At 44.8% G+C, this 23,455-nt stretch overlaps 1 protein-coding gene across 1 annotated transcript in view; it reads right to left on the reverse strand.

The window, feature by feature from the left end:
- LOC119965212 (dnaJ homolog subfamily C member 18-like) overlaps positions 1–23,455 on the reverse strand; it is a 55,980-nt gene that overhangs the window by 8,374 nt on the left and 24,151 nt on the right. The window contains 4 exon segments of the mRNA XM_038795654.1: positions 761–870; positions 1,781–1,890; positions 12,127–12,267; positions 12,270–12,311. Coding sequence (XP_038651582.1) covers positions 761–870; positions 1,781–1,890; positions 12,127–12,267; positions 12,270–12,311 — 403 coding nt within the window.

The following is a 23,455-nucleotide window of genomic DNA, read 5'->3' on the forward strand; positions in this document are numbered from 1 at the left end:
TTACATTGTCTGAAGCACTTCAAGAAAATTCATTTTTGCAGAGTTCATCACATGGGAGGAAAAATTATTTTGTAGGTGAACATGACCAATTTCAAACAATGTCCCACAAACAATATAAGGTAAATAATCAATTAATTTGCTTTAGTTGATTAAGTGAACGTTGATGAAACATAGGGAGAAGATCCAGGTCTTCTTTTAAATAATGCCATGTTCTCGCCTCCACCTGGGCAGACAGAGGGAGCCTGATTTAAAATTTCATGCAAAAGATAGCTAGTTATGTGTGTGGCAAAGCTGTAGCGCACCTTTTTACATTTATGTTTTTTTCTATGAGTACATTGCATTCTATGAAGTATAATGCAGAAGAGAAATAGAATAGCTTTTTTTTGTCATGTAAACCAATCAGCACTGTTAATGTAGATTGCATTTAACGTAAATCCCATTGACACAAGGCTTAACGGTCCATTTTTTCCAACTAATTTAACCAAGACTTGATGCTGGCAAATCTGCTCACCTGAATGAATAATTCAAGTAACATTTTTTCAGACTGAACTATTTACCGGTAGCATAATTTTTAAAAATGGAATGATGAAATATCTTTAAAAAGGTTTCCATACATTTCTTACATTCAACTTCAATTTAAGAGTCATGGTCATGTAGCTTCAAATTTTTAAGTTTTTTTCCCCCCATTTGGGTGAAAATATATCAAATTGATCCAAGAAAATTGTTTTGCACATTAACAGTTTAAAAGCATTAAACTTACGGTTTGTAGTAAAGACTGTAAGGAGGATTCGTCACTGACAATTGGGCTACAAGTGATACAAGTACCAATATAAAAACCGGCAACAGCTGCAAAAATACTGAACAAGTTCCCTGCGAAATGTGCAAGAAAAGAAAGTGGTCAGTTAAGGAATCGCTAATTGACATCAACCACAATGGATGAAATCTTGTTTTCAGCATTTTAAAAAATCTCAACATCATAATATTGTTTCTCAGCAACTATTTTCTTTGCTTTATTTATTATGCATGCTGCATCTTAATTTTGTTCTCCACATATCATGCTTTATCAGCAAAGATTATTTTACTAATGTAGCTGAGCTCTTAAAAAATAATCGGTCTGCATATTATATGTTACAAAAGATCCTCACTCCCAGATTCTTCAGCATACAAGGCTGGTTTAGCTCACTGATTCGTGATGCAGAACAAGGCGTGGGTTCAATTCCCGTACCAGCTTACCCGAACAGGCGCCGGAATGTGGCAACTAGGGGCTTTTCACAGTAACTTCATACTTGTGACAATAAATGGCTATTATTATACAAAAGGTCTGATGATTTGTGACACCAGATTTTTCAGCAACACTACCCCTAACTGGATGATATTCAGATTCAAGCGGAGAAGGGAAGTGAAATCACACTACTGTAATGAATATATTTTACCACAGATTTGAACGCATCGATCCAACTGCAAAGGCTTGTCCAGTGGTTGCTTTTTATTCTTTCAGGGATGTGAGTGTTGCTGGCTAGGCCAGCATTTATTTACCATTCCCAATTGCCCTTGGGAAGGTGGTGGTGAGCTGTCTTCTTGAACCACTGCAGTCCATGTGGTGTAGGTATACCCACAGTGCTGTTAGGAAGGGAGTTCTGAAAATTTGACCTAGCAACAGTAAAGGAACCTCAATATAGTTCCAAATCAGGATGGGGATGGTGTGGAGGCAAACATGCAGTTGGTGGTGTTCTCATACATCTGCTACCTCATATCCTACTTCAGAAATATTGACATTTACCTGAGTTCTATTCTCATGTTCTTCTTCCTCTGCCCTATCATTCATACGACGGCGTCGACGATAAACATGGGTGTATGTTGTTCTTCCATTTGTGTAAGCATGAATATTACCTGGTGAAAAGATAGAGCCATCAGGACGCTACTCCATTAGCAATTTCAAGGTGCAAAACAGATCAGAAGTCCAACAGTACAATTAACATTATTGTTCTTCTTTTAAAGAGACAGCTACATTTTCATACTAAACGTAAACCATAACATATGTAGATACCTACAGAATGTACACTCAGCAAAATATTTAATAAATGCCAAATTTTGAATCTGTTTTTGATGTTGTCTTGGATTCATTAGTGCTGTTTACTCACATAACATAGGTTCAAATATCTTCGATTTTTGTCCATTACTGCCTACTATCTCAATATATATCATAAACCGGAAATGTAGCAATAAGACTTCACGATCTCATGCCCTCATATAACTCGTCCAATCTTTACAAAGCCAGATTGAGAAATAAGTGACAGCATGAAGCCTGCTTTAATCCAGAGACAGCAAATGATCTAGAGACACAACTATAAATAAATAATGTTTAATTGAGACCCCCCTTTCTCCTCAAAAACATAGAAAAAAATAAGCTAGCCACTTGATCCCTCCTATAGCGTTCAAACTTGTTTTTGGCATCACCTTTCTTTCAGACTACTTCGAACTACAAAGCTATTCACATTTTTAACTTCCAGCTCCAGGCCAAATTCTACAGCTCGATTTCATATTTGCAATCCTCTGTTCTCTTATGGTCCTCGTCAGCAAATGCGGAGATGCTGACTTCCTCCTTTTCAGTGATTTGCCAATATGCTCATCGATAAAAGCAGCACTCTTTTCCCTTTGGGATATAGGCTTGAAACAAACCATTTGCCAACGTTCTCAAAATGAATTGGGGTTTCATCAGGCTTGGGATGAGATAATTGATGTTCACGCAATCAGTTTGGCATAAACAGAAAGCTTTTTTCCGATAACTCGGTGAAGAACAAAAAGCAGAAATGAAGAAAGTGTCGCAGGCTATACATCCTCAAGGTTTATGGGATTTTTCTTCATGTCCAGACCAAGTAAAATTACAATTCCAGTTAAGGTTCAGACAGCCCATTTCTATATTTAACTTGCCATTCACAATTTATAGGCGGCACAGTGGCGCAGTGGTTAGCACTGCTGCCTCACGGCGCCGATGACCCATGTTCAATCCCGGCCACAGCTCACTGTCCGTGTGGACTTCGTACATTTCCCTCGTGTCTGCGTGGGTCTAACCACCACAACCCAAAAGATGTGCAGGATACGTGTATTGATCACACTAAATTGCCCATTAATTGGAGAAAATAAAAGAATTGGGCACTTTCTCGGTGGTCGAGGTCACGAGTTTGGAAGGTGCTGCCGAAGGAGCCTTGGCAGGTTATTGCAATCAGCATCATGTAGATGGCACACACTGCTGCGGGTGGTGGAGAGCGTGGATATTTAAGATGGTGAATGATGTACTGACCAAGCAGACTAATTTCTCTCGGAACATCGTTGTTGGAGTTGCATTCATTCAGGCAAATGAACAGTATTCCATCACTGACTTGTGCCTGTAGAGGGTGGACAGCTTTGAGGTGTCAGGTGGTAAGTTACCCACTGCAGAATTCCAAGCCTCTGACCTGCTTTAGAGTTTACTGTATTCATGTAGTTGGTTAGTTAAGATTCAGGTCTTTGGCAACTTCTAGAATGCTGATGGTGGACGACTGTGAGAATAATGCTGCTGCACATAAAAAGGGGTGATGGTTAAATTCTCTTCTGTCCAAAATGTTCACTGTCTCGGACTTGCGTGGCAGGAGTGTTGCTTGCCATTTATCAATCCAAACCTTCACGTTGTCCAGATCTTGCTGCATGTGAGCACATGTTGCATCATTATCCAGAGAGTTGCAAATGCTACTGAACACTGTACAACCACAACACATAACAAATACAAATCCAGTAATCTCTCCCAGCTTCCAAAAGCAAACCTAACAAGAAACGCCCCGCCACCCCATCATTTGCCAGTAATCAGCTCCCCGAAATAGGAAATGAAAGGCTGCCATCTCAAGTAGAGCCCTTCTGCCGACACCCTCATGATGTACCTGACCTTCTTCAAGTACAAAAATTCCATAAGGTCACTCAATCAGAAGATATAGGAGCAGAATTAGGCCATTCAGCCCATCGAATCTGCTCTACCATTCGATCATGGCTGATGTGTTCATCAGTTACCTACAATGTTAAAAACCAAGGGCTGGATGGCAAAACCAGCCAGAGCATCACCTCCCTAGAACACATGAACTAGGAGCAGGAGCAGGCATTCTAGCCTCCCGAGCCGAAACACCTTCACAATGTGATCATGGCTGATCCCATCATGGTCTCAACTCTGCTGTCCTGCCCGCTCTCCATAACCCTTCAATCCATTACCAATTAAAAATCTAACTGCTCCTTAAATGTACTCACTGTCTCAGCATCCACTGCACCCTGGGGTAGCGAATTCCATAGATTCACAACTCTTTAGTAGACCTAGTTTCTCCTCAAATCTGCTTTAAATTTGCTGCCTCTTATTCTAAGATTGTGACCTCTCGTTTTACAAGACCGGGCAGCACAAGTGGATAGCACTGTGGCTTGACAGCGCCAGGGTCCCAGGTTCGATTCCCTTCTGGGTCACTGTCTGTGCAGAGTCTGCATGTTCTCCACGTGTCTGCGTGGGTTTCCTCCGGTTTCCTCCCACAGTCCAAAGACGTCCAGGTTAGGTAGATTGTGACCAAAACAAAAGGTTAGGAGGGGTTATTGGGTTACTGGGATAGGGTGGAAGTGAGGGCTTAAGTGGGTCGCAGCAGACTAGATGGGCCGAATGGCCTCCTTCTGCACTGTATGTTATATGTTGTTCTAATGGCCCACAAGAGGAAGCATCTGCTCTAAGACTACCTTATCCATACCTTTTAACGTCTTGTTTACCTCAATTTGACTTCCCCTCATTCTTCTAAACTCGATAGAGAGCAGGCCTAAACTGCTCAATCTCTACTCACATGACAAACCCCTCGGGCGGGATTCTCCCCTACCCAGCGGGGCGGGGGGTCCCGGCCCTCCTCCGCACCTTCAGGAGCTAGGTCCGCCCGGAGTGGTTGGCGCCCCGCTGGCCAACGGGAAAGGGGCTTGGCGCCACGCCAACCGGCACCGAAGGGCCTCCACCGGCTGGCGCAAGTCGGCGCATGAGCGGGAGCACCAGCGTGTGCTAGCGTCATCCCCGCACATGCGCAGAGGGAATCGCTTCCGCACCGAGTATGGCGGAAGACCACGATCTCTGGTGCAGAACAATAAAGTGCCCCCCACGGCACAGGCCCGCCCGCGGATCGGTGGGCCCCGACCGCGGGCCAGGCCACCATGGGGGCACCTCCAGGGGCCAGATCCCCCATGAACCCCGGAGCCCGCCCGCGCCGCCAGGTCCCGCCGGTAAGGGACCTACTCTAATTTACGCCTGCGAAACCGGCAAAGAATGGGCGGGACTTCGGCCCATCGCGGGCCGGAGAATTTGGACAGCACCGGGACCCATTGAGTCGCGTCGGACCCCGCCATTCTCCGAGGCGGGCGGCGCGACTCACGCCGGGGCAATTTTTGGTGGATGGGAGAGTTAGGAGGGCGGCGGGGGCGGCATTCACGCCGACCCCCGGCGATTCTCCCACCCGGCGGGGGAGGGGGGGGGGTCGGAGAATCCCGCCTCTCATCTCTGGAATCAATCTAGTGAACCTCCTCTGAACTGCCTCCAATGCCACTACATCGTTCTTCAAATAAGGGGACCAAAAATGTGCACAATACTCCAGGTGCGGTCTCACCAATGTTTTGTAGAGTTGCAACAACACTTCCTTACCTTAATATTCAATTTCTTTTGACATAAATGCCAACATTCCATTTGTTTTCCTTATTACCTGCTGCATCTGCATGCTAGTTTTCTGTGACTCATGCATGAGGGCACCCAGATCCCTCAGCATCGGAGCACCTCGAAGTCTCTCCCCATTGAGATAATAAGTTGCCTTCCCATTTTCTCGATAAAAATGCATGACCTCACGGTTATCCACGTTAAACTTCATCTGCCACATTTTGGCCCACTCTCCTCACCTATCTATATCCATTTGCAAGGCTATTTCCTCATTGCAACTTACTGTCCCACCTATTGAAATTTGGCTCTAGAACCTTCTATTACTGTATCTGAGTCATTAATATAGATTATAAATAGCTGGGCCCAAGGACCAAACCCTGTGGCACCCCACTAGTTACATCTTGCCATCCAGAAAAAAAAACATTGATTCAGACTCTCTGTCTCGGTCTGTCAGCCAGTCTTCTTGCCAAGCTAACAAGTTACCCCTAATCCTATGTGATTTCACCTTGTGAATTAACCTTTGTTCGGCACCTTATCCAATGCTTTCCTGAAGTCCAGATATACTGCATCTACAGGATTCCAATTATCCATTTTGCTTGTTACATCATCGAAGAACTCTAGCAAATTAGTCAGACATGATTTACCCTTCATAAAACCATGCTGACTCTGATGGATAGCTCTTTGACTTTCCAAATGTCCTGATATTATGTCCTTGATAATTGATTCTAACAATTTTCCAACGCCACATATTAAACTAACTGGTCTGTAATTGCTCACATTCTGCCTCCCTCCCTTTTTGAATAAGGGCGTTACATTAGCTATTTTCCAATCCACTGCAACCTCTCTTGTGTCCAGGGAATATTGGAATATTATAACCAATGGATCCACTATTTCCACTGCCACTTCCTTTAACAGCCTAGGATGTAGGCCATCAGGCCCGGGGAACTTGTCTGCCCTCAATCCCAAGAGTTTGTCGAGTTCTGTTTCTCTATTGATGCTGATTGTTCCAAGTTCCAGCCTTTCTATTAGCTCTGAATTGCCCGTTCCTATAGGAATGGTACTAGTATCCTCCACAGTGAAAACTGAGGCAAAGTATTGATTTAGCATCTTTGCTATTTGTGTTCCCCACTAGTAACTCACTGGTTTCATCTTCCCAAGTGGCCAACATTCACCTTAGCGACTCTCTTCCTTTTTATATACCTGTAGAAGCTTTCGCTATCCTTCTTGATATTACGAGCTAGTTTTTTTTTCAGAATTTACCTTAGTTCTTTTTGTTACTTTTTTGGCATCCCTTTGTTTATGTTTGAAAGTTTCCCAGTCTTCTAGCCTGCTACTGGCCTTTGCAATATGATACAACTTAAGTGTTTGTCTTTATCGTGCCCTTTACTTCCTTGTTTAGCCATGGATGTTTTTTACCCCTCTTACCATCTTCATTCCTCACTGGGATACATTTTTGGTGTGAGAAATTGAGTATAGCCTTAAACATCTACCACTGCCCATTAGCTGTCCTACCTTTTACCCTTCCACTTTCTCACCCCCAAACTGATTTTTGAATTCTACCATACTACGGTCACTACACTCTAGTGGATCCTTAACTATGAGGCCATTAATTAATCCCTCCACATTACACAATACCAAATCCAGAGTAGCCTGCTCCCAGTTTGGTTCTCCAACATATTGTTCCAGGAAACAATCTCTAATACATTCAATGAGCTCAGCCTCCAGGCTACACTTGCCAATATGATTCCTCCAGTCTCAGTACATATTAAAATCACCCACTATTATCGCCGTACCTTTCTTGCAAGCCCCCATATTTCGTGGTTTATACTGTGTCCCACTGCAGAACTACTGTTTGGGGACCTATAGATTATGAGGATGAAGCGCTGGGAGGAACGGGAGTCCCCCACCCAAGCAAAACTTGCATCCGGGCTATTAATGAGGCAAAAGCGAGAGCACCCGCCTTCATCCGCACCTACAGCTCCAGCAAGTCTGAAGCGCCAAAAATAGCCACTGGTGGGCATGGCTCCAGCTCAATCCCAAGAACCCCTGACATGGGGTTGAAGGAGACGACCCAAAAGCTTACCAGTTTATGACATGGCCAGGACATGTGTGTATGATTCGTCGACCACAGAGGACAATGCTCGTACTTATCCTCCACTCCCAGAAAAAAAAATCACTCACCTGCACCCTAGTCAGATGTGTCCAATGCATCATCTTGAACTGAATCAAGCTGAGCCTTGCACACGTGGAGATGGAGTTGACCCTAATAATAATAATCACTTATTGTCACAAGTAGGCTTCAATGAAGTTACTGTGAAAAGCCCCTAGTCGCCATATTCCGGCACCTGTTCGGGGAGGCTGGTACAGGAATTGAACCCGCGCTGCTGGCTGTGTTTGTTCTGCATTACAAACCAGCTCTTTAGCCCAGTGTGCTAAACCAGCCCCCAGACCCTGTTGAGAGCCTCACTCCACAACCCCTCCCTAATCAAAAACTAGACCCAGTTCCTCTCCCATTTCCTTTCTACATCATCCAACAAAGCCTGCTCCATCGGCAACATCCAACCATAAATATCTGATATCTTCCCCTCCCCCAACTCAGCCAGCGAAAGGACTCTATTCAAAAGAGAGGGCAAGGATGCCAAGGGAAACAAATTTCCTTGTGCAAAAAGCCATGGACCTGAAAAAACCAATACGTTAGTCATTGGGAGTTGGAATTTGAGCAACTCCTCAAAACTGTCAAATTTCCCCTCTATAAATAGGCCCCCAAACCTCTCCTGTTCTTGCCTCCCCCATTCCCAAACGACGAGTCCAAACCCCTGATACAAAAAGAGATGATTTCTGCAGATTGGGGCCAACACCGACATGGTGCCCAGCTTAAATTGTTGCCCAACTGTCTCCATATTCTCAGAGTGGCCACCACTACCGGGCTTGAAGTAAATTTGAGGGGGGTGGGGGAGAAATGGAAGTGGAGCAGTAACCAATGCATTCAAATTAGTTCCATACATCATTCACCTCCCTCCACCTCCAAAAGGAATCCGGATCCTTAAACAACCCCTGTACTTTTTCAATGTTCGCAACCCAATAATAAAATAACAAATTATGCAGCACTACCGAACCCCCCCCCCCCCCCCACCCGCCACCCCCCGACTGCCTCTCCCGCTGCAGAAACATCCTATGAAACCATGGGATCTTGCCCGCCAAAATAAAGCAAGATATCATTTTATTAACTTTAACAATTCCCACCACGTGGGGTATCCAGTTCCACTCAGTGCCGATGTCAAGCCCACTCAAGATGGCGACCAACTCCCCCCATCAGAATAGAATAGTTGTAGCCACTGTCAGAGAGCACCCCCTGCCCCCCCCCCCCCCAAATAAACCAGAAAACAGCACGGTAAACAAAGGCACCCCTTCCCTCAACCCCAAACAAAACAAAAACAAAACCACAAAAACCCTAAACTCATCCTTAAACCTCCCCTCCACCCCAAAGTCTGAGCTGCAGTAACCCCCACCAGTCCACTCCTGTTAACTAACTATACAGCTAGCAGGGTGGCCCCCACTCAGAGTAAAAACAGAACAAATAGCCATAACACCAACCAGCCCCCACCACATTCAACTTTAATAGTAAAAGAAACCCATCCTACAACAGTAAAAATACAAATTCTAACTCCAGAATGCCCAAAAAGCACTCCAACAAATCCCAAACCCACACCACAAACATAAATCTCACAAGTCCATTTCAGTTAGCTCAACCCACCCCAGTCCATGCTTCTTCACAAATGTCTGCCCCGCCTCTCGCGCATCAAAATGGTAGCATTTAGAATCCTAAGTGACTTGAAGGCATGCAGGGTATACCACACCAAATCAAATATTGCTCCTGTACAACGCAGCCTTGGCCTTGTTGAATACACATGCCTCTGCGCCAGCTCCATTTCCATATCCTGGTATAGAGTCTCATGGTGTGGTCCTCCCATTTATAATCCCAATGGTCCTTTACCCACTGCAGGACCCTTTCCTTCCCTTGATAGCTTTGAAAGCGCGCGATGATCGCAAGCGGTGGTACACCAGCACGGGGCTTTTGCCTGAGCTACCTGTGGGCAAGGTTCAATTCCGGAGGGAATTGTCATGTGAGAGTATCTTTAAGAAATGGATGTTTAAGCGATGTACCTTTAAGAAATAGAGCAGCTCATATTAATGAAGTGATGTCAGAGGGGGGGGGGGGGGGGGGGGGGTGCTGAGAGGTGATCACTTCTGCTTTTAGTTTCAGTTTGAGAAAGCAGCTGAAAAGTGCCTGGCTGGTTTGCTGTGAGCTGTTTTGAAAGGAGAAAGCCAGTTTTGAGAAAAGAGCTTGGGTGTGCCTGTGTTTGCAGTAAGCTGGATCTGCTGTGATCTTTGCCAGAATAGAATATCTCTGAATCATTTGGGTGATTTAAACTCATAATAGTAATGTCTTTAACCGGATGGGTTTCTGCTTAAAGTGTTAAGTCTTTTGGAGGTTTGAAGTAACATTTTGAGGAATTATTTAGTGTTGTATTATTTTAAGTAAGGGGTGTTAAGGGATCCAATGTTAATTTAAGAAGGTTAAGTTGAATTCATGGAATAAATATTGTTATGTTTAAAAACCCACGTGTCCATAACTCTAGTACCACACCTGGAGAACAAGCCGTGTGCTTCAAAAGAAACAATACATTAAGGTGGGGGTTGGTTGAACGCCATAATACATTTTGGGGTTCTGAAAACGCCGCTCCCATAACAGAATGTCATTCCACCCTCCCGCACTATCGTCCCTATCATCTGCGACATGTATACCATTGAATTTGTGCCTTTCAGATCCTCTGACAGCCCCAAGATTCTCAAGTTCCACCTTTTAGAGTGATTCGCCAGATCGTCCTGCTTGGCTTTTGGTGCCTTGTTATACCCGGCCACCCATGGCATCTCCATTTCCATTTCCAGGGAGGCAATTTGGTCACTCAGCCTCGAGAGGACCACCTCCACATCCTGTAGCATCGCGCCTTGCACCTTTAACCTCTAGTCCATTATTGCTAAGGATGCACAAATGGGGGACAGGCCTCCTTTGACAGGCCTTCATTCACAGGTAAATGAACTTCTAACAGAAAGATTGATGAGAATGAGGTTGGGAAGATGTTTCCCTCATGCTGGTTCTCTCACTACCTGTTGCAGGTCCAGTCTGCTGGTTACCTTCTCACGACTCAGGTCAGGAGGGGCTATCAAGCCACTCTTGCTGAAGCATGTTGAAGTCTTCAACATGGAGGTATACTGATGGCTGCTCCCTCCCAACCACCCACCAGATGGGTATACCAGAAGATGGGATGGGATGGAGAGTTGGGGACATTAGCTCAAATGTATAATTTTCTAAGTTTCTAAGTATTACTGCAGCACAGCAGACTGTTGCTTGACTAAGCTGTGGGACAGTTCTTCCAGACATTAACCAGAAGCAGGGTTGCTTAAGATGCGTGCCTAGACACGCAAAATGCAGATATCAATGCTGCATGGTTAGATCTGTTTTATTAATAGATTTTCACAGTAATTTGACACAACCGAGTGGCTTTCTCAGCAATTTAAAAGAGCAGTTAACAATATATATGCCAGATCAAGAAGGAATGGCAGATTTCTTTCCTGAGATAATATTAAATGAACCAACCATATGGGTTTTTAAAGGCAATCCAGTCGTTTCACGGTCACCATAACCAATGAGCTTTTTAACTTCAGATTTAGTTAATTAACCAAATTTATATTCCCACGGTGTTGTGGTGGGATTTTATCATCAGTCTCCAGTGCATCAGTCCAAGGGTCTGTATTGCTAGTCCGGGAACATAACTCTGTTACCGTAACAATAAATGATCAGCATACACTCATTTCAATAATTATTTTTGGGTCAGCTGATGACCTGGACTTGGTAATTACGTACTCTGTGCAAGAGTCTTCATATCAAGCTACAGTGAAATTTCTGCAGCATATTCTTTTATCTGATATGGAGCGTACTCTAGCTAGGGGCATGTGACCCATTGAGCAGTTTTGTAGTTCCACTTCATTAATGCTGCAGATAAAGTTTGGACTACTAAATATAATCTATTCAGAAATTATTTATAGCCATGAGTAATTTGAAATCCAAGACATGTGCCTCGCCACGCCACTGCCCATTCTAAGGGTCCTTCCTATATATTCCCTTATTTCCCTTTCTTTCATTTTGTTGTGAGAATTTTTGATCCATTGATCATTAATGGATTTGGTCTCTTTAAGGAAAGCAGCCTGAGCCAAAAAAAAAAATCAATTGCAGACCATAGAAATCTACACATTCATAATGAAAGATTTAAATAAGAAATCCTTGATTACAAGTGAAGATGTAGGATAATTCCCAGTTAGCCCAGCGCACCACGATTATTATAGTTGAAATAATTTTGTACAATACTAACACAAACCTGTGGGGAATCTTCCACCAAAGAAGATGTTGAACAAATCTTCAGGTGTTATATCTGCTTCAAATTCTCTGTAATACTTTGAATAGTTGGCAGAAGGACTACAGACAGTTGGTGGTTCCTTTCCATATTGATCATATTGTTTTCTTTCTCTGGGTTACTCAGTATAGCATATGCATTTCCAATTGCTAAAACAGACATCAGTAATATTGGTTAATAATATTTTCATCCTCATTTTGCTGTCAGAATATTATTACAATACTTGAGTATTAATGTGTTGTAAATGTAGACAGCCAAAACAGCATTAATTAGACAACATGACTTAAGTTTTTAGTTACTCAGATTAAAGGCATACCCTTCAGGTCAATTTCAGAACATACTTTCAAAATTATAAACCATTTTGATCAGATAAACAAGAAACCATTTTAATTGGCAATAACCAGACAGCACAGATTTAACACAATTAGAAACAATGAACAAGAGAAGAAATGCTCATGCTCCGCGAGTTACGATAATCAGAAATGTACTACTGAAGCAGATTCAATAGTAACTTTCCAAAGATAATTGTATAAAAACCTGAAGAGGAAATATTTACAATGTTAGGGGGAAGCAGCAGGGGAGGGAATCCAATTGGGTAGCTCATTTGAAGAAGTAACATAGGCATGATAGGCTGGATGTCATCCCAAGTTGCTTAATTCTATGATTCTTAAGTTTTTCTTATTACGAAATCCTTGAGCAGGATCACACATTATCTCCCGAGTGCTGCAACTAACAACACTTTGAGTGATCCCTGTTAATTATGAACAGAATGTCAAGAGTCACCCCAAATGAGACAAGATGGATGTTATTGCTGACATTTCAGAAACTGCCCAACTTCAGAGTTTGAGGCGAGTACCATGAATACAATTAAAATAAATTAAAAAAATTGTAAGAACCAAGAGATGTTTGATGGCTAAAACTTTGACATTAAAAACGGCCTTACTTAAAAGCCAAAAGCTGTTCACTAAAATTTTCAACAAATTCCGAACTTTTGGGAGAAGTGATTGATTCTGTTGGGAAGAGAGCAGACATACTTTTAGAATAGAAAAGATATCATCAAGGTGGCACCGATTTGGAAAACAAAAAATAAATTTACTTACAATAGAAGTGGAATGCCATCCAATGCTAGATATGAGCTTGTTAGACTCAGGAAAAAGAAGAAATTGGATATTTCTGCACTTTTCTCAGGGATATTGACAAGAAGAAGAAATGAATTAAAAAGTAGCATGTGAAATCCAATGCTAATAAGCGACGGTGATGCTTTTTGGTAAAATAAAAGCAGTAATTATCTCTGAATAGAAGCAGGCTTAGCGCAATAGAAGAGCTGATGAATTTGGAGGTACACAGCATTAAAGACAACACCTTTAATCACAAGCCCAAAATATAAAAGTTAAGAGGTAATGGATAGCTTAAATAAAATCTTGATAATACTTCAGAGAAGTGTGTGCTTTATTGAGCTCTTCCATACTCCAGGAAGAATACTGAAGCTTTAAGTACAAAGCAGACGTATTGGGAAGCTTCTGATAAAAAGGTGAAACTTTAACTCAGTTTTCCTCTATCCATATAGGTTGCCAGATCAGCAGAGTATTTCCAGCATTTTCTGGGTTTTTTTTTCATATTCCCAATATTTGCTTTGTTTGTTTAGCAGGCTGCCTGGTATAAGGCATACATATACAATCAAATTGGGTCTTTTTTTTTCAATCAGAACAAGTAGATTAGGAAATGGTTAAAAAAAGACTGCTTCCAGTAGACGAAGCTGATAGAAATAGAACATAGATACAAAATTATTTGAAAAAGTATATAATTGCATTAGCAGGACAGTGAAGGTCCACTTGACTCATTTCTGGGACAAAGAGCTAATTTTATGAAGAAATTTGAACAACGTGGTCCAATATCCATTGGAGTTTAGAAGAATGAGGGGTGATCTTATTGAAACGTAGATGATCCTTAGGGGACTTGATAGGGTGGATACTAGAAAGGTGTTTCAATTTGTGAACTACAACAATGGAAGGAGTTCAAGAATAAGAGGTCTTTCCTTTAAGACTGAGATGAGATTTTTTTTTTCGTTGAGGGTGGAGCCCTCTACCCCAGAAAGCAGGGGAGACAGTCATTGAATTTATTCAAGACAGAGTAAGACAGGTTTTTGATAGACAAGGGAGTCAAGGGTTATGGGAGACATAGACAGGAAAGTGAATTGAAATCACAAAACAGATCAGTCATGACCTTATTAAATAGCTGAGCAGGATTGAATGGCCTACGCCTGCTCCTAAATCCTATGTTCCTAAGAAACAGGGAAGAACTAAGTCTTACCATATACTTGAGGGTTTTCCAGAAATTGTGAAAGAGAAAAGGTGAATTTGTTTAGTATTAAGCTTTTTACAGAGTACATCAGGCTAGATCCTTATTCCCTGCTGGGTCACTGTCTGTGCGGAGTCTGCACGTTCTCCCGTGTCTGCGTGGGTTTCCTCCGTGTGCTCCGGTTTCCTCCCACAGTCCAAAGACGTGCAGGTTAGGTGGATTGGCCACGCAAAATTGCCCTGTGTCCAAAAGGATTAGGAGGGGTTATTGGGTTCCGGGGATAGGGTGGAAATGAGGGCTTAGGTGGGTCGGTGCAGACTCAATGGGCCGAATGGCCTCCTTCGACACTGTGTGTTCTATGTTCTTATATCTCCCAATGTAAGTTCGGGAAAAATTGGAGAAAAAAGGTTAATTTTATCTCTCCCTTCAGGATTTGAACTCAGCTAACCTGATAATCCAATTCAATACTCAAATTTGCTTTGTTTAGTGCCATCTCACATTGGATAAATCTCTTTGGCAAGTGCTGCCTTGTCCATGGAATGCAACTGGTTTTCTATTTCAAACAGATGCAATTAAGGGAGGAAGGTCTTGTATCTACTGGACCAGTGTTCACACTGCACGTCATGTTCAAATTCATACCATGAAGATTGAAGCAAATCTATGGCTCTTTTGACTTTAAAGCAATGCTTCGATAAGACCAGGTATGCAAGAGATGATTGATTCCTGGTTAGTTTACAAAGTTCCCCACAAGATGGTGTGTTTTTAAAGAGGTGATCAAATTCATTTACACTCTGAATGCAAAGGGAAATTTCCCCAGCAACTCATCTTCCTTCTCCTGCGTCCAACTACTATAGTCATTTTGTTGAAAAGATAATAGTCAATTTGTAAAAAAGATAAGTAGAAGGCAAAAATAGACAAAACTTGGGAAAAGATGGTGGAATGTTCTGTTTGTGTACTGCTTCTGAGGCATGCTAGTGATGACATAGATGTTCACCATGAACCTAGTAAGGTGTCACTGACCTTCCCATCTCCCAAAGCAAGACTAAGCAGGTGCTCACAAGATGCATGGACTTGTCCAGCACGCTGTGTCAATTTGTCCTGCAAGAGTATAGTGAATGAAGGCAAAGCTATCAGTTAAGTGTGGGCCAAGTAGCATGGGGGAGGTAAGAGATTGGTAAAGCAGTGGAAGGAATTCCAAGGATCTGAATGATAAATGATTGCTGAGGGGGGAGTGGGTGACTATAAGATGCAGAATTAGAGCTTAACTTTGTCAGACTGGACTGTGAAGGAAATATTGCACAGGTGATGGTTTAAGAGGCTGAAGAATATGCAAGCACCCAGGAAGGTCAAAAAAGAAATGATGAAAATTCCAGTGATTACATCTCCCCAAGCCTTGGTCAAGTCATTAACTTTTTTCCACCTCTATGTTGTGAGCCTTGGAAGTGAGAGAGTTGTTACTTGGTGCCATTGCCACCTTTCACCAGATAGCAGGAGTTAAATTTCTGGGTGGCCTAATGCCACCTACATCCAGAAATCTGTGGGCCCAGCCTTTGTTTTCCATGAAAAGGTGTATGGAGGTCTGCATGCTCAAGTTCTGTGTTCATTATTTTTGGTTTGGTGTCATGCGTTGCTGCCTTCTGGGTCCACATGTTGTCTGCACAGTCATAATTGTGTCTACGTATGATTAGAAAATATAAAAAATAAAACAGGTAGTAAAATTTGAGTGAAATGAAACGCCAAGCCTATTCCATCTCTTACCTGCTGCCTGAAGAGTGTAAGCTGAACTGGCTTTTTAAAAACTGTACTAATGTCTCTAGGTGGTTCAGTTGTTCATGCTCGATATACACTAATGCAACAATAAAGAGCAGTAAATCCCCTTCCAGGCGACCAAACACAGTTTCTTGAAAAGTAAACAACAGCGTGTAATTTATTTCAAAACAAATTCTCGGCCCTAATCTCATGCTTTGCACAAAAGGTGCTAAGAAGGATTAAGCCAGGTACATGCTCAGCTGCACCTCAAAAATAAAAGCCCAATATTGAAACTGTGAGAAAATATTGAATCTTTAGAGTGATACATCAGCTTTTCAGAATCTAAACCACAAATGTAACAATGTAAGCGCAGCCAGTAAGTTTTTGTTTTTGAAAATATTTTATTGAGGCATTTATAATTTTAACAATTTTAAACATCAAATTACAACAACAAAAACACAACAATATAACCAACAACCCCCCCCCCCCCCCACCCCCGAGCACAAACCCCAGCCAACATGGCTTACCCAACCACCCCTCCATTGGTTCTCCTGTCCTTACTCACCTTTCCCATGCCGCCCCTTCCCCTCCTCCCCCTGCTAACAGCTTAATTTTTCTCGAAGAAGTCGCTGAACATCTGTCACCTCCGAGCAAACCCCTGCAACGAACCCCTCAAGGCGAATTTAATTTTTTCGAGTCTGAGAAACCCCGCCATGTTGCTCACCCACACCCCTGACTTTGGGGGTTCAGAGTCCCTCCATCCTAGTAAGATCCGTCTCCGGGCCACCAAGGTGGCAAAGGCCAGGACATCGGCCTCTCTCACCCCCTGGGCTCCCGGGTCTTCCAACACACCAAAGATCACCTCTGTACTCGGCATCACCCTCACTTGTAAGACCTAACAGCAAATACCTGCCAGAAACCCCTCAGCCTCGGACATGCCCAAAACATATGGAGACAGTTCGCAGGACCCCCTGCACAGCGTCCACACCTATTCTCCACTTCCTCGAAGAACCTGCTCATCCGGGCCACTGTCACGTGTGCCCTGTGGACCACCTTAAACTGCATCAGGCTGAGCCTGGCGCAGACGAGAATGCATCAACTCGCCTCAGGGCTTCCTCCCATAATCCAGCCTCCAACCCCCCAACCCAGCTCTTCTTCCCACTTTCTCTTTATCTCCCCTACTGGGGCTCCCTCCCAATCCATCAGCTCCTTATAGATCTCTCAGATACTCCCCCCTCCTACTCCTGTTCACACCACCTGATTCTGCAGCCCCCGGTGCGGGAAGGTGGAAACCTGCCTCCGAACACAAAATCCCTCATCTGCAGATATCGGAACCCATTCCCACCTGGCACCTCAAACACCTCCTCCAAGCTCAGGAAATCATCATCAATAAAGAGGTCCCCAAATCTCTCTATCCCTGCCCAATACCTATTCCGAAGCACCCCCCTCCACCCGCCCCGGAGCGAACCGGTAGTTGTCACATATCGATGCCCACACCACATCCCCTCTAACCCATGTGCTGCCTCCACTGTCCCAATACACTCAGGGCTGCCACTACTACTGGGCTTGTGGAGTACTGAGCCGGCAAGAATGGCACAGATGCTGTTAACAATGCCCCCAAAAATTACATGTCCTTACATGATGTCACTTCCACCCGCTCCCACACTGACCACTCCCCCACTACCAACTTCCTGACCATCGCAATATTCGCCGTCCAGTAGTAATTAATGAAATTCTGAAGAGCCTGCACCCCCTCGCAAAGCCCCCGCTCCAGCAGCACCTTCTTCACCCGCCCAAATAAATCCCGAGGTCACTGCACTCACTTGGGGATAAAGATTGAGTGGCTCTGAAAATCAAACATAAACCTCGGGAAGACCGTAATTTTAACTGTCTGTACCCGCCCCGCCAATGCCAACTTGAGCACGTCCCACCTCCGAATATCCCCCTTCATCTGAAATACCAACCGACCCAAATTCGTTTTTATGCAGCTGCTCCCACTCCATCTGGATACAGAAATATCGAAAGCTCCCTCCCACCACCTTGAACAGCATGGATCGCAAAGGCCTCACTCTTACCTACGTTCAATTTGTATCCCGAAAACCGGCCAAATTCCTCTAATATGCCCATAATCCCTCCAATCCCCCCAGCAGATCCGATATGTACAGAAGTAGATCATCCGTGTACGAGACCCTGTGTTCCATCCCACCCCCTGTACTATTCCCTGCCAGACCCTCAACATTCTCAATGCCAACAGCTTTATACCCAAGGCAAACAACAGTGGGGAAAGTGGAAATCCCTGCCTCATCCCCCGGTGTACCCTGAAGTAATCTGATCTCACCTGATTCATCTGCACACTCGCCATAGCTGCCTGGTATAGCAGTCCACAAATCCCTGCCCAAACCGCCCCAGGACCTCCCATAGGTATTCTCACTCCACCCGATCAAAGACCTTCTCTGCGTCCATGGCTACCACAACCTCAAACCCCTCTGGAGGCATTATAATTACATTAAGCAGCCGCCTAATGTTGGTCGCTAAATGCAGCTTCTTAGCGAACCACGCCTGGTCCTCCCCTATTATCTCTGGGACACAGTCTTCGATCCTTCTGGCAAGGATCTTCGCAAATAGTTTGGCATCCACATTTAACAGGGAGATCGATCTGCATGACCCACAGTTTTCCAAGTCCTTATCCTGTTTTAAAATGAGGGAGATCGATAACTGCAACAATGTTGGTGGGAGCACTTGCAACTCCTTTGCTTCAATGAAGGCCTTTACCAACAGCGGTCACAAAACCCCTGTGAACTTCTTATAAAATTCCACCGGGTATTCGTCTGGTCCCGGGGCCTTGACTGATTGCATCGTCTAGAAGCCCAATTGGGGCCCCCAGGCCTTCCATCAGCTCCTCATCAACCTTCGGGAACTCCAACCCTCCCAGAAACTGCCTCATCCCCAGCTGGGTGTGCTGGCTCATACAATTCGCTATAAAACTCCCTAAACACCCCCTCCTTCCCTTTCCCAAACACTCTTGCCGCCTCCTGCTTCCTCAACTGTTGCACTAACATCATGCTCGCTTTCTCCCCATACTCGCCATACCCGTGGATAACAGCCCGAATTCCATTTGCAACCTTTGGCGTTCAAATAGCAGCCCTTCTTCTGGGGCCTCTGCATATTTCCTGTCCACCTGCAGGATTTCTTCCACTAGCCTTTCTATCTCTACCCACTCTGCCTTCTCCCTGTGTGCCCGAAACAAAATAAACACCCCCCTGACCACTGCCTTCAGTGCTTCCCAAACCATACCCGCCAACACCTCCCCCATATCATGAACCTCTACATACCCCCAGATGGCCTTCCTCACACACTCACACACCTCTTCCTCCGCTAACAGTCCTACATCCAGCCACCATTGAGTGCGCTGGGCACCCCCAGTATGGGGCATGGTCCCACACCACTATTGCCGAATACTCAATATCTACCATCCCTGCCAACGTCTTATCCAACACAAAGACATCTATTCGGGAGTACACCTTGTGCACATGGGGGTAAAACGAGAATTCTTTCACCCTCGGCCTCAACATCGTCCCAGTTTGGGGCATGGATGTTTACCAACACCACCAGCATTCCCTCCAATTTCCCGCTCACCATAACATCCCCCAGAGTCAGCCACTATATTTCCCACCTCGAACGCCACCTGCTTATTGACCAAAATCGCAATCCCTTCATTTTAAAGTCCAATCCCGAATGAAATATTTGCCCAACCTTTCCTCAGCCCAATCTGGTCCCCCACATTCGGGTGAGTCTCCTGTAGCATGGCCATATCCACCTTCAATTGCTTTAAGTGTGCAAACGCATGGGCCCTCTTGACTGGCCTATTCAATCCTTGCAAGTAGGGGGGGGCACCCTGCCCCTGCCTGCCGCCCCCGCTGATCAACCATAGTCCTTCGTGGGCCAGCCTCCGGCCCGTGTCCCGCACCTCCCCAGGCCCGCCCTCGGGTGCGCACTATCATCGATCCTCCTCCCCTTACACTTTAAAAGCCCTGCCTCTGTCAGCAGTACTTCCCTCCCACCCCCAGATCCCCCACCAACTATCCCTGCCCCCATCCCCCCACTGACCTTCCCACTCATCCCCCATTGTGCTTCCATAAACTAGCTCACCCAGATAGCCTGGCAGCCCTCGCTCACGGTGTCTAGCATCCTACCCTCACTGATTCCCCTCAAACCCCGCTCGAACATTAGTGCAAGCAACAAAAACAACTGCTCCCCAAGCCCAAACAAGGAGACCAACTCCCCATCCCCGAACAAATAACAAAGAGCAAAGAGCAAACCTGAAGCCGAAAAAGAATAAAAATGGTCCCAAACACAAGTTAACAGCAGCATTACAACATCTCCACCAAATCCAGCCTCCTCCGCCGAACCAAAGCACAATTCCCGGCCTTCGCAGGTCACCCACAGATGTGCCGTGTACGGTAGCCCAAACATCACTCCTTTCTTGGAGAGGGCTGCCTTGACTTTGTTAAAACTTGTTCTCCTCTTGGCCAGCTCTGCACCCAGGTACACTCGAATTTCACTGCCCTCCCAGATGCAGCGCCCTGTCTGCCTGGCCCACCTCATAATTTGCTCCTTGTCAAGGAACTGATGCAACTGCACCACCATTGCTCTCGGTGGCTCATTTCCCCGGGGCTTCCTCATTAGCACCCTGTGTACTCGATCCACCTCCAAAGGCCTTGCAACGCACCCTCTCCGAGCAGCCTCATCCTCCCAACATACGTGCTAGGATCTGCTCCTTCACTCCCCTCCGGCAGTCCCGCAATCCTTATATTCTGCCTGTGTGATTGGTTCTCCAGGTCTTCAGCATATTCCTGCAGCAGTCTCTGCTGGCCCTGCATCAGCCCCATCTCTGCTGCCATCGAGGCAAACTGCTCCTCGTGTTACCTCGCCACCTCCTCCATCTTCTGGATTGCCTGACTTTGGGCTGCCAGCTTCGTTTCCAGGCAGTCGACCACCGCCTTGATCGAATCCACCACCCGGGTCAGGTCCTCCAGACTCTCCTTATGTTGCTGGGTGAATATCTCCTTCAAAAAGCTCACTAGCTGGTCCGTTGAACACTGAGCCAGCAGGGCCGCTCCCTGCCCCTCCCCCAACTCCACGCTCGTCACAGGCGCCGCACCAGCTCCACCCAACTGATTCCCTCTTTTTCGACCACTTCTGGCCCTAAGTTCCATTCCCCAGAAGATCAATCTCTTCCACTCACTCTCCTGCACCTTTATTCCGCTTCACATCCACCTGTTAAATCAGGGAAAAGGTCCGCAAAATCCGCCATGAGCAGGAGCCACCAAATGTGCGACCACTCACTCCATGGCCGCCACCAGTAAGTTAGATACAAGTATAAATGCTGGCATAAAATGCTGAGATGGCGTGCCAATCAGGAGTCACAACTCAGGATTACTAAGCCAATGGGGGACAAAGGGGTGTTACCAAAAACGTGCATGTACAAGAAATCTTGACCCTTTGTGGGTGTGGTTCTTTTCTTTGTTCTACTTCTTGTGCTCCTTTGTGTTTTTGTTTCTTTTTTAATATCTAAAATTGTACCATGTTTTGCAATAAACTCAATCAAAACCTACCACCGGATTTTAACTCTTATTGGAAAAAAGGAAAATAAGAGATCCTACAACTTGGTGCTTCGAGCATGGTCGCTGGAGGAAAAAGAACCAGAAATCTAGACATCGGACCTATATCGGACTCCAGGGGTTAGGACACCTCTTTATTCTAAAAGAGCCCTCGGCTGTTTTTTTAGACTCAGCAATCCTCTTGCATGACCTCCGTCCCCTCCGGTCTGGTAGTCGGCTCAAGCCCCTTTCTGGGGAATTAACCTTGTCTGGAGTTTTTAAATTAGACACTCTGGAACTTTACAACAGAATCACAAGGACACTGATGCAATTCATTTTACTTATTGTTGTTTTAAAGCACTTGATATGTTTTGCTGCTTGTGTATAAATAATATTCTTGTGCGTCTGTTTCAAGCTTTGATGTTTCTGTCCGAAATTGTAATCTTTGATGCCCTAGTTTAAGTGATTTAAGCCAAACAGCTAACAAAACCTGGAGTTACGTTTTTCTGGCCAGAGGCATGATTCCAGGATATTTAATGTTCGATGTTCAGATTGAAATCCGGATACAAATTCAGAATCCGATCATTTTAATTCAATAGGATTTATCGGAGTTTGGGATATTTGATTTTGATTTGATTTATTGTCACATGTACCGAAGTACAGTGAAAAGTATTTTTCTGCGGCCGAGGGAACGTACACAGTACGTACGTAGTAGGCAAAAAGAATAATTACTAGAGTACATTGACAAATGGTACATCGACAGTGATTGGTTATAGTGTGGAACAAGGGGCCAAACAAAAGCAAATACATGAACAAGAGCAGCATAAGGGGTCATGAATAGTGTTCTTACAGGAAACAGATCAGTCCGAGGGGAGTCATAGAGGAGTCTTGTAGCTGTGAGGAAGAAGCTGTTCCTGTGTCTGGATGTGCAGGTCTTCAGACTTTTGTACCTTCTGCCTGATGGAAGGATCTGGAAGAAGGCAATGCCTGGGTAGGAGGGGTCTCTGATAATGCTGTCTGCTTTCTTGAGGCAGCAGGAGGTGCATACAGAATCAATGTGAGGATGACAAGTCTGTGTGATGTTTTGGGCTGAGTTCAGCACCCTATAGTTTCTTGCGATCTTGGTCCGAGCAGTTGCCATACCAACCTGTTGAGGACTATTGTGGAGGAGGTGCTGTTGCCCAACCTGACAGATTATGGTCTGTTGGTGAGGAAGTCAAGGATGCAGCTGCACAGGGAGGGGTTAAGTCCAAGATTGCAGAGTTTAGTTATTAGTCTTGTCGGGATAATGGTGTTGAAGGCGGAACTGTAGTCTATGAACAGCAGTCTTAAGTAGATGACCTTGTTGTCGAGGTGTTCCAGTGTTGATTGAAGAGCCAGGGAGATATCATCTGCTGTTGACCGGTTGCGGTGATAGGCAAACTGCAGTGGATAGAGACCATCTGGGAGTCTGGCGTTGATCCATCTCATGACTAGCCGCTCGACACATTTCATGATAACAGACATCAGGGCCACCGGTCTGTAGTCATTGAGATAGGCTGCCTATCTATTTTGGCCAATCCTGTGTTGGATTGATCTTGTGTGAAAACTTGTCAGGTTCAAAAAAAATAATTATTCCTGACACAACCAGAAAGAAAGCCAAAAAT

This window comes from Scyliorhinus canicula, chromosome 4, assembly GCF_902713615.1.
Source record: "Scyliorhinus canicula chromosome 4, sScyCan1.1, whole genome shotgun sequence".
NCBI classification, from domain to species: Eukaryota; Metazoa; Chordata; class Chondrichthyes; order Carcharhiniformes; family Scyliorhinidae; genus Scyliorhinus; species Scyliorhinus canicula.